Here is a 15096-nt window from a genome sequence, read left to right on the forward strand (position 1 = left end):
AGGCAAGAGGCTTTGATTTCTTATTCTGTTATGGTGAGCACTGAGATCAGAATATAAACACATCACCACACCATCACACCAAAGCCACACAGGATCACCACAGAGAGCACTGGCACTTGTGCAGGGGCAAGCAGAGCTGCCCTTGGCTCTCCAGCTCACTCACCCAGAGCCCAGTGCATCCCAAACCCTCCCAGGGAAGGGGAAGCCAAGGTGCCAGTGAGCAATGGAGCAGCTCTGCAAGTCCTGGCTTTCCTGATCCCTCCCTGGGAAGGTTTCAGCCCAGATCTGTAATTACCTGACTCAAGGGAGAGTCAAAAGAAAGGGGGGGAGGAGACAAGAGAGATCTCTGAGTGTTTCAAAAGACAACTTACTGTGCAGAAGACACAGAGAAAATCTGCACAGCCAGTTTACTTGTGTCACATGTTTACAGGGGGTAAATTGCAGTTGGCACTTTACCAGAAGGCAACATTTGCCTTGAACATTTGCCATGAAATTACCATTGTTTCAAGTCAAGTTACTATGTCATTACTGCTGGGTAACTTAAGAGTCAAGCACACAATTAATCCATGTCACCAATGCAGATAGTCTGCAAAACATTACAGCCATTAATCTAGTATTTTTAAAAAGGAGGAAGGGTTAAGAGACAAAAGAACTTATTAGACTTCCAGTAACCAGCAGACAAAGCCCATTAGTCAGAGGCAAATAGAGGAAAGGAAGGCAGTGAGATAAGATGCAGACCCCTAGGGAGAAGCAGCCAAAGAGAAGGAGCCAGGCAGGGAATTCTGATGGAACTGTTAAGGGGGTTCCCCCTTATCTTCCTGTGACTACCAAGTCCCTCGAGTGTCATAGATTGTTCTCTCAGCCTTCCAAGAATTCTGGCCACCAATATTCAGTTCCTTCTGTAGTTTTGAGGATGAAAGAAAGGACTGTTTTTCTAATACCGCATGCTTCTATTTTTATAGTCTCTTCTTACTCAGAGCAGAGTTTTCCTGTTACATTCACGCACAGACCCAAGTGCCTAATGGAACAATAACATTGTTTCTGCAATTTGTAAGTTCTTACAAACTGCCAAAACCCCATCATGACGGATTTTATAGTGTTCAGAGGCTCTAAATTAAATTTACCAACATTTCCCTGGCACCAGTAGAGAAATCCAAGTGCTTCAGTGAGGGGCAGATGTGAGCAGTGCTGGGGCACTCTCACTCCTCCTGACCTGCAGCCGTGCATCTCTGCATCCAAACTCTGTGCATTCCTTTGTGCCATGAGGAAATGCAAGTGTAGAAGCCAAGTCAGTTCCTTCTTCCTGCATCCCCTTTCCACCTACTTTGCACCCCACTGCCCCCATACACACACCCAACACTGAGGATTTCTTCCTGCTCCTTAAGCTGAACCAAAGCAAGCAGCAGAACCAAGCCTCTTCCTTATCCACACACAAATTTGCCAGAACACATTTTAGAAGTCTGTCACAGTCTGGCAGCCCTTCTTGCTCAATATATATTTCTTCAATTAATTTCAATAAGGGTCTTCCAAAAGAGCTGCTCTTAGTTTTCTCTCAAAGCCACTCCTTCATGTGATTGTCTTTTTCCAACACAATTCATGCTAAATGGAAGCAAGATGTAATTATTAACAAATTTTCAAGAGCAACAAATTATAAGAACTACTGACACAAATCATTGGGAATTTGCTGTGAACACAACAACATTCAACCTCAAAATAAAGCAAGAATCTGGGCAGAAAAGGCACCTAGAAGATCCTGATTTTATGAGCTGATTGCAGCTCATACTGGAGGCTGTCAGTCTCACAAAGAAAGCAGCCAAGTAGTACCAAAGCTGCAATTCCCCTGCTATTAGTTGTGTTACTTTTTATTTTTTTACAGAATTACAGGATTCATGCCTACACACAACTTGCTATTAGGAAATAATCAGTTTTAAAAATCATTACCAGAGCTGGTATTTGCAGTAAGTTTGTAAAGCCAGTTGCACTTTGCTAATCTGAACTAATTCAACACAGATCACAAGCTCTCCTTTTTCTGCTGATGTGCAGAACAGCTTTGCTTTAGACTGTGAGCTGCCTGTCATGTAAAGTGGATGTTTTCCAAAACTGCCACAACACACCTGTGTGGGGGAGACTTTGAGGACAGACTACAGCACTGACAAGGACATGGGGGGTGAGATCTCTTTACTTTCACACGCAATCCTAACTAAGGGACTGTGTTTCCTGTTCTGAGGATTATCTCTCACCAGGGAAACACGCAGCAGTGCTCAGATGCAGGCAAGGGAAACAAGAACTCAGACACTTTCTCCTCCTATTGCTGTAGCCCAAATAAAGCACTAGTACTGTAGCTACACATAAAGTGTTTAACAAAGACGTTTTTAAACACAAAAGAATTTGTTTAGATAACGTCTTTTGCTCAACAGTTCTCTCAAAAACATACACACCATGCCAGTGAGGCCTGTGATTTTCAAAAAGGTAGAGCAGCTCTGTGCTTTCTGTTTGTACAGCCATGCCCCCCTTCTTTTCAGAGCACTTAACTCATTACCCCTTTAAATTATGTGACAGACGCTGTCATTCAAAAAAAGTTACCAGCTCTGGATCAATGCTGTGTTCTGACACTTGGCATCAGCCTGCTCAGTTATCAATGTAACATTTTGAAGGGCAGCATATCAGCAGTGTTAACTATTTAAAAGATAATCAATGATTCTTTCCAGCAACCACAGCACTGATAGGACAGGCATATTCTTCCAACCAATATCTGCTCAAAACACTGATTATGCAAGTTATAATTTAAGTTGTTATGAGTAGCTTATTAGTACCACCACAGCCCCAGAGAGTGATTAATGCAGATTGCAGCTTGCACAGGAAAGGTAAACACGCTCAGGGGAGGGAGGGAGAGCTGAAGCAGGAAAAAGAAGCGGCTGTGCAAAGGGGGCACGTTCAGATGGCGAGAACTGCCTAGGAAATAAATCGCTGTACAGTTTATTTCTCTGTTTTCCCCTGAAAACACGGCGAACATTCACGTTGTGGCGCGGCACGTGAGAAGGCTGGGCAGGAGCGCACCCGAACAAAGCAGCGGCTCTGCCCGGCCCGGGGGCTGCGGGGCCGCCCGCACCGACCACGGCGGGGACGCTCCGGGAGCCCGCAGGCGGCGGACACAGAACGGAAAAACCCCGGAGAGCCCAAGCGCGGGGGGAGGCGGCAGCGCCGCTCGGGGCACGGCGATGAGCGCGGGTGGGCACGGCCCGGGGCACGGACCCAGCGGCACCGCCCGGAGCAGCGCCCGCCGGGACCGCCCCGCCCGCGGCACCGGCGCAGCGCCCGTGCGGCCGCTCCCGCGGGCTGTCCCCGCGCTGCGGGGCTGCGCCTCGGGGGGCCCTGCCGTGAGGGGGCGGCGGCGCGGGGCCCCCCGAGCACAACCGGCCGCGGCGGGCACGGGCGAGCCCCGCCGCCCGCGGCGTCGCCCGGGCCGTGCCGAGCCCGGCCGAGCCCCGCGCCGCCCCCGGCGCTCCCCCGCAGCCCGGGCGGACGGGAAGAGCTCCGGTCCAATTCACTCACCTCCGCGGCGCCCAGCGGCTCTGCCTCCACCGCATCACTTCCGGGCGAGCGCTCAGCTGGCGGACGCGCCGTGACGTGCCGTGACGTACCGTGACGTGGCGCGCGAGGGGCGGGGCGCGCGGCGCCGCAGGCGCGGTGAGGGCAGGGCAGGGAAGGCGGCGGCTCGCGCCTCCCGCGCCCACCGGAGCGGGGGCACCCGGCGGGGCGGGGCCGCGGCGCGACTGCACCAAGGTAAAGCGGGGACGGGGGGGGGGAAGGCGGGCTTACACGCGGGGAGGGCAGAGGGAGGGGAAAGGCCGGAGGTGCGTGGGGTGGGCCTAACCCCCCTCTGCTTTGCGTGTTGGTTCCCCCGGGCTGCGGGGGCAAGGCCGCCCCGGCCGCCAGGGGGCGCAAGGACGCGCTGCATACCCACAGCGCCTCCCAGTGGCCGCGCGCTTCCAGGCTGTGGGGAGCGGCAGCGCCATCTTGACAAGGGCAGCGGCTGTGGGGGCGCCCGGTGTGGGCAGGACTCAATGATCCACAGCAGTCTGTGGTCCACAGGAATCATTGACCTACAGTGGCCTGTGACCCACAGTGCTCAGTGATCCACAGATGTTTGGGATCCGCAGGGCTCATTGACCTACAGTAGTCTGTGATGTGACCCACAGAGCTCATTGACTCAGAGCAGTCTTTGACCCACAGCACTCCAAGCCCCCAGTGCCCACAGTGCTCAATGTCCACAGGCCTTGGTGCCCTCAGCCTTCATCGACCCACAGCAGTCTGTGGCACCAGGGATCATTGACCCACAGGGCTCAGTGCCCACAGTGCTCCCTGACCCACAGGAGAAGGCAGCGTCTTAAGCTGTGCCAGTGGTTTAGGTTGGACATGAGGAAGACCATCACAGAAAGGGTGATTAGAGGTGGGAATGGGCTGCCCACTTTGGTGCTGGAGTGTTAAGGAAAGCCTGGACGTGCCCTGGTTGGCAGGGTGGTGTTTGGTCACACACTGCACTTGGTGGGCTCAGAGGTCTTTAATAACTCACCTGATTCACAGCCCTCCATGTCCTCAGCCGTGCTGTGGTTCTCAAATAGCAACTAAAAATCATGTCTATCAATGAGTTTCATTGAGTGACCCTCAGAATTAAGCACGAAAAGGGTCAGGGAGGATTTTGTCTCTGCTAGCATTAATATTTATACCTGTTCTCGGGCTTGGGAGCGTTTCTAATGCTGGGAAATATTTCTATTCGGGCATTCAGTTGCATTTGGCTGGAAGCCAAGGTATGAATAAGGTGCATAAATCTATACTGGAGCTTGTGTCTATGTTGTTATATTTCTGTATGCTTCTATATTATATAAGCAAGGCCATCCAAGGATAGCTGAGAATTCATTTTCTCCACTAAATTTCTCATTCTGCATTAAAATCTTTCTCTGCTTGGAAGTAATAGAGAACGAAACACACAGGAGAAGAAAATTATATGAAAGCATGAACAACAGGGTTGGACAGGACTGGAGACGAGTTCATATTGCTTTAGAGTTTACCTGGACACTGTGTGCTTTTCATGAGAAAGCTCAGAAATAAGTAAAGCAACTTTTTTCGTTTCCCTTCCCCCTTCCCACAGTCTAAGTCACCATTTCTGTTCTTCCTGAGGCTCCTGCAGCACAGGAGGCACTCCCAGGGCAAGTCTGTATGTCCTGCTAAAACCAGACAATGCCTCGACCACCTCAGACTAAGAGAATGAAAACCCAGTGAACAAAAGCAACTAGTTAAGGGTTTCCACCTTTATTTATGCAAGTGAAAAAAATTTTGTAGAACCTTAATTTTGTGCAAATTGGCTTATTTGAACTGACATAGGAAACAGTGATAAAATCCATGTCCTTGCTTTTACTATTTAATTATATTCTCTTTGCATGCAGTTTGCTTTTTCTGATCAAAAGACTGCTCCATATGCAAAAGCAAGCTTAAAAGAGATCCAAGTTCAGTCAGAAATCTGAGGCACAGATAGAACAGCAGAGTTCCCATCCCAGCTGATGAACAATGTGAGTACAATGACTTAGGGAGTCTGGTTCAGAGGTGTTGATCAGGGTTTCAGATCAGTTTGCCAGCAGAAAGACACTGGCATGAGAAAATCCTAAACCCTGTGAAAGTCACCCTGCTTTTAGATACCATTACAGAATATCTTGGTTCAGTAACTTCATTCTTTTTCATCAAATCTGCATATATTTATGATTGCAGATGGAAAGAGTGAGAAATAAATCTTTGAGTCAAATTGATGGGAATGTCTGGAAATTTGCAGGCTTGTGTCACTGGTAGAAATGAGGATGTAACACCATCATGGAAGAACATGATCTTTCATTCTAGTAATTTTTCACCACGTGGAGATGGAATACTTTAGCTGTGATTGAGGTTTTGCTAGGATTTGGGTTTGTCTGAATCTTTAAAAAAAAGTTATGAATGTTCAATCAAGAATGAAAATCAAATGAAATTTTCATTTTGCCAGTACATACTGCAGCCATGTGTGGTCAGCGTTTGCAGGGTATTGTCACAGGCCACTGAGTCATTGATTTCAGTAAAAGAAGACAAAATTACTTCTGTGGAAACTAGATTTTGAAACTTAATATTGCTGGAAGGCATGTGACCTATCCAGCTCTCACAGGAGCCTGTGACCCCTTCTCTGCCCCCTGTGCCACAGGAACTCATTGTCTCAGTTGTTGTCCCTCAAGGAAATGACAGCCCAACCACACTGCTGCCTGAGGAGCCACAGACTCATTGTGGCAGACTTGCATGAAAGATGAATATGGATTACTGACCTCTGTGCTGTGGAGAGCTCTGAAAGGAATGATTGATTATCTGCTGCATTAGCAGCAGGAGAGAGACTGCAGGTCACTTTTTAGCTAAGTGGCATCATTTAACTCCTTTAAAAATCCCCAGATATGTGAATTTTTCTGTATATCTTTAAATAAACATTAGCCAGAGAGGGCATTTGAAAATATTAGCTGTAGATTGGCATACAGACTGGATTGTGGGCACATGGTATGAACATGGGGCTGTTCCCTACTACAGTGTTGATACACCAGGGTCTTGAATGGCATCATTTATTCAGTAACAGGGATGTGAGCACAGCTTCATTTGGAAGGCAGTCAGCCCAGCACTTTGTCACTGTGTCTTCAGACTCCTTGCCAGTAGCAAACCAGCTGTCAAATAGAAGTTGTGTTGCTGCTAAATAAAACATTTTACATCTTAGAAGCACAAAGCTGCCTTTTCAAATTATTTCATGCAGGGTTTTGTTCCCCATGTCCCCTGAACAAACCCACTTTCAGCACCAGCACTAGGTGTGTTTTACTAACATGTGCCCCAGTTAGCTGGGGTGTGAAAGAAGAGATCAATTGTTTTAAAATCCCTTTTTTCCCCACGGGCTCTTCCTTTCAACCTTTATTTCCTAAAAACCTCTATGTACTCATTGCTGGCAGATTTTGTGCTTAAAGTGAGTAGCTAATGCTTGATTTGAGAAGACAGGATGAAATAAAATAGACTTACAGCTTCACCAAAGGAGCTGTGCAGAGGAGGAGGGTGCTGGACGTGTGTTCCCAGGCAAGCATCCCTGCTGGGCAGCAGCTGAGGTTCAGCTGCTCCTGGGTCTGCAGTCAGTCCTGGTGCAGCCTGTCTGCTGTCCTGGCTGTGCTCTGGCACTGCACTCCTGGGGTCACTGCATAGTGCACTTGGCAGATTCCTTTCATTATTTTTATATGAACTTTTAGTTTAAATTCTAGACAAGTCTGCAAATAGCAAAATAAGACTGGTGTTTCATTGATTATTCAGATTACTGAACTTTTGGGTCAAGCATCTAACAATCCAGAGGAGGGACTATTTGTTTTAATTAACAGTGATAAAAGTTTGCACGTTCGCCATGCAGTGAGCCATTAAGCGCTCAGATCTCCTTTGGAGTTTGGTACAATGGGAGGTTTCAGGTGCCTGATTGATAAGGGGGGTGTGTGGGACCAGGGTGCTGCCGGCTCTGCCCACAGCCAGCGGGCTCCTCTGCCTTGGCTCTCTTCAGAGCCCAAATTCCAGCACTGGCTCCCAACTGCGACCTCCTCTGTTCCCCTCCTTTGGAGTTTGGGTACAATGGGAGGTTTCAGGTGCCTGATTGATCAGGGGGGTGTGTGGGACCGGCTCTGCCCACACCCAGCAGGGCTCCTCTGGGAGGCAGCGCTCGGCTCCCTCCAGAGCCCAGACTGCAGCGCTGGGTCCCAGCTGTGACCTCCTCTGTTCCCCACTGGCACAGCCCCCTCTGACCTCTCCCGGTTTGCTTTGTGGCAGTGAACAGCCGAAATTTGCTCAGCTAATACAATAGCCCTGTGCTTTCTGCCAGAAACGCCTGTGGTTAACCTCTGTGGGCTGCACGCTGCAGTAAAATGAAGGGTGGCAGAAGTTAAACAATGGGTGTGACTACCACAAGATGGGTGTTAGTGGGAAAGTGGTGTAACATCCACTTAGCATTCCAGAGATGTGAAATATAATTATGATTTAAATGCCAAAGATGTAAGTTGAAAGATGAGTAAGTACAAGGACATGAAAGCCTCCCTTATCTTCCTTTCTATCCCACTCAGAATCATTTTGCACACCCACAAAACTAATACAAGTGGTGTCACTTGATGAAATTGCACCTGATACATGACTTGTACCATCACTTACATTTCTGTCAGTGTGGGCACTGTTTATACCAAAGGAAAAATTCCAATCTCATTTACAACATTTTAAGTTGGAAGTAATTTTGCTCTCAGTGGAATTACTCCCTATTTATACTCCCACTCAGATCAGAATCTGACCCAGGCTTTGAATTTTGTCTTATTTGCTCTCATCCTCTCCTATCATAGACAGAAGTCCTCAATCTGCAAAGGGCTCCTCATACCTTCATTTATGTATCTTTGCAGAAATGGCCTATGAGCAGGTCTGTAATGATAATTGTTGACTAAATGAGCCCTGGGAGCAGCTGGTTGCTGAGTAGAGATGAGTAGCTGCTTAATGTCTTTTACATCATCCAGCCTATGTGGGAAGGAGAGCAGGAATGCAGAAGGGCAGCCCATGGTGAGGGGCTCCACAGTTCTGTAGCAATTCCAGCACAGAGGAGTAAAGAAGGAAAGACTGAGTTGTAGGTGGGGGAGGGGGAGCAACTGGTGGGGAAATTAATTGTTGGTTCTAGAGTTTTCAATAAAATCTTTCTGAACAGATTCAAGAATGTCTAAAACCCAAGGGCAGCAGGTGTAGTCAGCTCTGAACAAAGGGCATGTGCTGTCCCAAACTGTCACTTAGGAAATTGTCTGATGCATAGATCAGAATTGAAACCTGCATTTTAAACATTTTTACCCCCAGCATTGTTCCTTTTATTTTCTCTATGGATTACATGAAAACCTAACCTGTTTTCAGCTTCTCAGAGGTGACACCTTCAGATAAAAGCAGAGGAGGGAAGTCAGGAGAGGCTCTAGGTGAGGCCGGGATTTGTGACTCTGCTTGTGCTGAGTTAACCCTTGTAACTGAACTGGTTTTCTGTACAAAATATGCACCTAGCAGGGGGAAGCAGTGATTTTTCAGATACAGGTACATCTGGGCCTTCGTGTCTGACTGATTTCACTGCCTGAAATGGAGCTCTAGAGTGGATAAAGTGAAGCACTTACTCCAAGCTGTTTGATGAGCTGGGACTACCTAGTTATATTATTGTGGAATTCATTTCCTAGAAATACTATAAACATTTACTAGAAGTACTTTCTGCTGTGTAGGAAGAATAATTTTATATCTGGGGGAAAAATATATGATTGGTTAAACATGTTAAAATACAAATAGCAAAACAAAAATATTCGCTCTTAAGAATCAGAGAAAAATAGGTTTTGAAATTATGAAAGGTCTTTAGATGACAGTAACAGTTAAGATAAGGCTAGGAATTTACAGTTCAGGATTTTTTATGAAAAAGAACCACGAGCCAAATCCTGTGTTCAGGTTAGCATCTGTAATTCCAACTTTGGTGAGGGAAAGAGGGTCAGGAGCCACAGGAGCTGGTTCTGGTCAGCCACTGTGCTGGAGCTCAAGAACAGCCTGAGAGGCCTTTGGCTCTGGCCCCTCTTTTACAACCCAGAATCCCAGGAATTGCCACAGACTGCAGGGATTTGAGCACACTGCCAAATTCTGGGTGCTGCATTAGGAAGCAGCTTTTCCTCGTGGCCAAGAGTGTGCTCCCTCCAGGGGGAAGGTCAGGCTGAGTTACTCTGCTCCAAACTGTCCTTTCCCAGCACACAGGTCTGATTGCAGGGTAGATTCACCCACAGTAATTAGAGCTCCAGGTTGGCAAGTGGATCCTGATAGTCAGATAATGTCCTGTCCCTGACACTTGTTCCTCATTGCATCCATGTACTCACTTGGCAGTGCTGCTGCACCTTCCTCTGGCACAGTGAGTGAGGTGCCTCTCACAGCTGCACTGCCCCTGGAGCACAAGTCATTGTTTCTGCTAATTTAATTCATTACTGAAATTCTGTCATCCAGAAGTGGATTTGTCTCAGGGATAGTTGTGGTCTGTCATGAAACATGTAACCAGTTACATGATAAAATACTCATTTACATAAAGCAAGAGTAAGATTTCATTCTTTCTTCTGACAAATAGTCTTAGCACACCTGGAGGCTGATTCAGTGGGCTCAGCAGGTTCACAGCTCTCTGAAAATCAAGGCATTCAGGAGTTTCCTAAATCCACAGTTAGTCTGCCTCTCCTGAGTGCTTAGATAAAATAGCTTTCATCACCTTTTCATCACTTCAGACTCCAGCTGAATCATTACTGCCATGGTATCACAAATAAGCCTCTCAGCCCCTGGAGCCTATACAAGTTTTCAGCAATATTGTGGTGATTTTAACATGTATTTCATTCACAGATTTGCAAAGATAGGGTCAGCATTGGTACAACAATGTCTCAGGAAGGGGGATGTGTCGAGTTTCGGTGACTTGCCCAATGTCTGTTGCAAAACATCGGTGAAACAGAACCCAGGCATTCTTGTACCAGGCTTGATTCAGCAAAGCACTAAACCAAGTGCTGAACTTTGAGCAAGAGCTCAAGCTGTTTGAATGGAGATAGATTTAAGTATCTATATAAATACTTTGCTGGACTGAGTCTTCAACTTTCCACAGCTAATTATTCTTTACAGCCATTTCAGGGTTTTTTCATATAGCTCAGCATATCTTTGGATGGCGGAAATATTTTTAAATTAATTTAATAGGGTGAACAAATGTCCAAATATTCAAATTTCAGCACTGATTGGTTTGACCACAAACTCCCAAAAAACTCACTTCCTTTTCAAACCAGGCCTTTTGGCAACTCAAATGTCCATGCACATGTTGGGGACTTTGTCTTGTCTTGTGTTTCTAGATGACCCCAGCAACTCGACAAGAAGTTCTCGGCCTTTACCGCAGGGTTTTGCGAATAGCCAGAACCTGGCAGTCGGCATCAGGACACACAGAGGACACCATGAGGGAGAAGGAGTACATCAGAAATGAAGCCAGAACATTATTCCAAAAAAACAGGAACGTGAGTGTCCTCATGGTGCTGAATTTCCAAATTACTCTTGTCCTGCTCTTTGCACTCTGTGGTTGGAAGCTAAGAGAGGAATGTAAGGGTTCAGTTCCCAAAATTTCATTCACCTTAAATGCTGGTGTATTTGGGTTACAGTTTAAATATCATCCCTGAGAAAACTCAAACCATTTCAGCTCTTCATTAACTACTGTAGAAGTCTAAAAGGTCTTTTTTCAGTGAAAAAGTGCCAAGAAAAAATTAAATTCCAAAGATACTGCTTGTGTAATTGAAGCAGCTTTTGATCTTTACAAAGTTAGCTAAGTGTATCATTACCCATGCAATGGCAAACAGAACTCAGCAGCTTCTTTTTTTCTTTTCAAAGCAGCAATTATTGGCACTTCTTTTAAAAGAAGCACTTTAATTTTTTTCTTAAGGAAGAAATTTCAAACCCTGGTAATCAAAGACCCTTCTTGTAATTCAAGATCACAACACTTATTTATATCCCATATTGGTCTGGGATTAAATTGAAGTAATGCAAAATCAAAAAAATGAATTTAAGTCATAATTCACACCGCATTTCTCACTTCAAAGAGAGTTTCTGGATAGGATGATAACAGAATGCACACCAAGCAGTGTCTTTCCTTTCTTCCCTGGTGACCTTGCAGAGTGATGAGCAGATGAGCGTGGTTTTTTCATAGATGTAGTGGTAGTTTACATGTCTATTGTCTTTTTACAGAGAAAATACCATGTTTGGGTAAAAAACTCCTTCTGCAGCCTCAGTCCTCACAGCCTCTGGGCGTTAACATTCAGCACCATCAAGCCCAGAACTGCTGAGTCCAGGAAAATACCAATGATGCCTTTTATGGGTGTGAAAATAAAATTCATTGTATCCTTGAGTTTGCCAAAAGAAGCTAAGGAAAGCCACATGCTGGGCATCATTTACACTTGAGCTTCCAGTTGCTAATTACTGTACTCCTATAAAACACTTGTTTGTCTGATCATCCCAGGTGACAGATCCAAAGCTGATTAAGCAGTGCATAGAAGAATGTGAGGCAAGAATAGAAATTGGACTTCACTATAACATCCCCTACCCGAGACCTGTGAGTATAAATCACAAAGCCTTCACTGATACCTGCTGAGCTTTCCCTGTACAACACCATCAGTTTCCATCTCTCTCACTGCACTGCATTTTTAGATGAGCTGGCATTTAAATGTATGCTAAAGCAGAGCCAAATGTACATTGAGATGTTCTCTATCTTTCACTGTAAATTGGAGAATTTCTTCTCAAAATAAGGAGTCAAAGTCTAAAGGGAGTTGCATAAACTAAACTCCCAAGGCCTCTGAATATTTAGCCAACCAATGAATATAGAGAAACATGGTAATGGAATCAAATAATAGAAGGGAATGAGAGAATAAAAATACCTAATTACATCTGCCATAGGTACAATAATTTTTTATAGCCTATATTACTGTTAACTGTTCTCCTGGTCACAAATCAGGTTTTATGAAATACCTCTCTGTGTTGCTGCCTCTGAAGAACATGTCTGAGATTACTGAGATGCTGGAATTTGCAGCAAAGTTTTCTAGTGCACCATTCAGTACAGTTTCCTCACTGCCCAGTCACTTCTGTCAGTAATTCTTTATGCTGCCTCCCAGAGAGGCATCCTCTCTACTCCTGTTGATGAGTTTATTTTCACATCTACAGTTCCCTTATCAAGGCAGTCATGGTCCAAATTAAATTGTATCTTTATCAGATGCTTTCCTAGACTATGGTCACTGTTACCATGTTTCACTATACAGAATGGCAGTGCACAGCTGGCAAACAATGTTCCTAGAAATGGGCCTAAAATGGGTGCTCTGCAGTGGTTTCAAAATCCCAAAGGATCTGCTCTCTCAGACAAACTGGATGATTGTTATTTTTCAGATTCTAGAAATCTCTACTGCTGCTTTAGTCAGTGCTTTTACTACTATTTGCACCTAAACACCCATCTCACAGGATGACAGCCTCAGCAACAGTAACACCTGACTGCTGCCACCTACATTTTTCAGTCATTTCAGGGCTACAGCTGCATGATTCCCACTAACAGTCTTATGAAATATAAAGGCTTTGTCAGTCAAAGGAAGAGTCTGTCACCTATTGCTCCTTCTGCTTATGGAGTCAGTGACATTGAGTGTGCATTTTAATGTGCCATATATATATAATCATGACAGTGAAAAGGCAGCCTTTCAGTACATACAGTTTGGGGTTATTTTGTAACTTGTTAAGTAGGTATGAATAAATCACACAGTGATTCAAGACATTACTCAAGAATTTTTAGGGTTTCTAGTTCATGCTGTTCTGGAACATTGTCAGCAATCCTGTTTCATCAAGTATCACTGCTGTGTGATACCAAGCTGCAAAACAAAGTTACTAAGGCCTTGCATATATAGGATTTTATTAAGGCCTAAAATATATGGGATTTTAATAAACAGAACAATTAGTTCTGTCATAGTTACACCACCAATTAGTTCTGAAAGTTACACCACTAATCACTCCTCAGAGTGCTCCTCCTAGAAATCTAATAACCTGGCTTGAGACAATAGAGTTACCCTCTCCAAAGTGTGAAGAAATGATTCCAAACTCAGTGAAACTTAGTCTGTATTTTTTTTCCCAACATGCACCTAACTGGTGGGATTTTCTTTTCCAGATCCATCTGCCTCCCATGGGCCTTGCCCACAAACAAGGCCGTACATTGCGACACCAGGAAAAGTTAAGGAAGATTTCTAAGCCAATATATCTGAAATCCCATGATGAAGTTTCATAAGCCACCAGTTTCATTTAAGCTGTGATGTGTAATCACATCCTTTAAACTGTGAACTGCAATCCAGGTGATTTGTGTGCACAACTGTGAATGGTGTGGTCACTTGCCCACACATTTCCTGAAGCCAAAAATCCAACTGATCCATTGTGTATGATGGATAAGGTTGGTTTAGTATTTATTACATTTCAACCACTGACTTGTCAATAAAAGGAACACTTTTTAAGGAGTGAGCTGTGATACAAAGATTCCTTTGACATCAGGACAAACTGCAGTAGGATTTCAAACTCTGTTTGTCTGCAACAGGGCTCTCTGGGGGTTTGAGGGGTCTCAGTTGTGACTCAAGACTGTGCCTTGTGTAAGGTCAGCCAAAATGAAGGAAGTCTGGGACAGTTCCTCCAGAGCTTCTGAATGGCAGTGGGAGTACAGTCACTGCACCCTGCACCTGCTCTGCCTGCTGTCCCTGGAGGAGAGCTCCAGTTTCACACTTCCCTCACGGGAAGTTTTGTTTCTGGACAGTAGGAGTGACAGCAGAAGTGCCATTATTCCTTTGCAAACTGCAGGGGAGTGGTCTAGACTCTCTATGTCAGCTCTTTTCTCTCTGGAGAGGGTGTGGATGTGAAATGCAAAATTGGGAATGCTATTACACAACTCTGAGTAAAACGTTCCAGTGTTGGGTTCCTCAGGTTCCCATGTATGGACTGGCTGAAAACTCTGCCTCCAGGGTGCCACTATGGGAACAAGCTTAGGATGCTTTGGTGTCCTCACTCTGTGTTTTCACATGGTCAGCTTTTCAGCATAATCAGCACACTGGCTTTCTCAACAATTATTTTAATTTTAGTGTTAGTTTTGAACTCTTATGTTATGGATAGAACCCCAACTTTAGTAAAAGAAAGTATCTACAAGTCTCCTAAGTTTGAGGGGTATTTCTGTTTGCCAGGTGCCTCATGAATAGAAGTAAAATGAAATTAATTTTCTTTTCATGGCCTACCAGTTGTTTTGGCTCCTTTGCAGTCCTCTGACTTTACCAGGCTGGTGACATGTTCTCTTCAGGGAAGTTGGGGTAGCCTTCCATCCTTCAGGCTTGAAATACCAGTGAGACCAAGCTTGGACAAGAGCCACACTGTACTGGACACTTCCTAAGCACTGAAAGGACACCTATTCCAGCCTGACTTTATTAGTGGCAAAAAAAAAAAATAAAAAAGCAAATTTGACATGTG

General features: G+C 45.3%; 2 protein-coding genes across 2 annotated transcripts in view; one reads left to right on the forward strand and one right to left on the reverse strand.

Annotated features, from left to right (window-relative positions):
- DCUN1D3 (defective in cullin neddylation 1 domain containing 3) overlaps window positions 1-3670 on the reverse strand; it is a 19295-nt gene extending 15625 nt beyond the window's left edge. The window contains exon 1 of the mRNA XM_064725508.1: window positions 3553-3670. The gene's annotated coding sequence lies outside the window, so the exon portion shown is untranslated. The remainder of the gene's footprint in view (window positions 1-3552) is intronic.
- LYRM1 (LYR motif containing 1) lies at window positions 3661-15096 on the forward strand. The gene is made up of 4 exons (XM_064725509.1): window positions 3661-3783; window positions 10935-11093; window positions 12086-12178; window positions 13766-15096. Exons 2-4 carry the CDS (start codon window positions 10935-10937, stop codon window positions 13880-13882), a joined length of 369 nt encoding a protein of 122 aa, XP_064581579.1. The 5' UTR covers window positions 3661-3783; the 3' UTR covers window positions 13883-15096.

The sequence above is a fragment of the Zonotrichia leucophrys genome, chromosome 14, assembly GCF_028769735.1.
Source record: "Zonotrichia leucophrys gambelii isolate GWCS_2022_RI chromosome 14, RI_Zleu_2.0, whole genome shotgun sequence".
NCBI classification, from domain to species: domain Eukaryota; kingdom Metazoa; phylum Chordata; class Aves; order Passeriformes; family Passerellidae; genus Zonotrichia; species Zonotrichia leucophrys.

Bases quoted from the DNA above. Each gene is read 5' to 3' on its own strand.
- LYRM1 (XM_064725509.1), top strand. From the start codon at position 10,935: ATGACCCCAGCAACTCGACAAGAAGTTCTCGGCCTTTACCGCAGGGTT. The intron at 11,094-12,085 runs GTGAGTGTCCTC...TGATCATCCCAG, and splicing joins TATTCCAAAAAAACAGGAAC to GTGACAGATCCAAAGCTGAT. The intron at 12,179-13,765 runs GTGAGTATAAAT...TTTCTTTTCCAG, and splicing joins ACATCCCCTACCCGAGACCT to ATCCATCTGCCTCCCATGGG.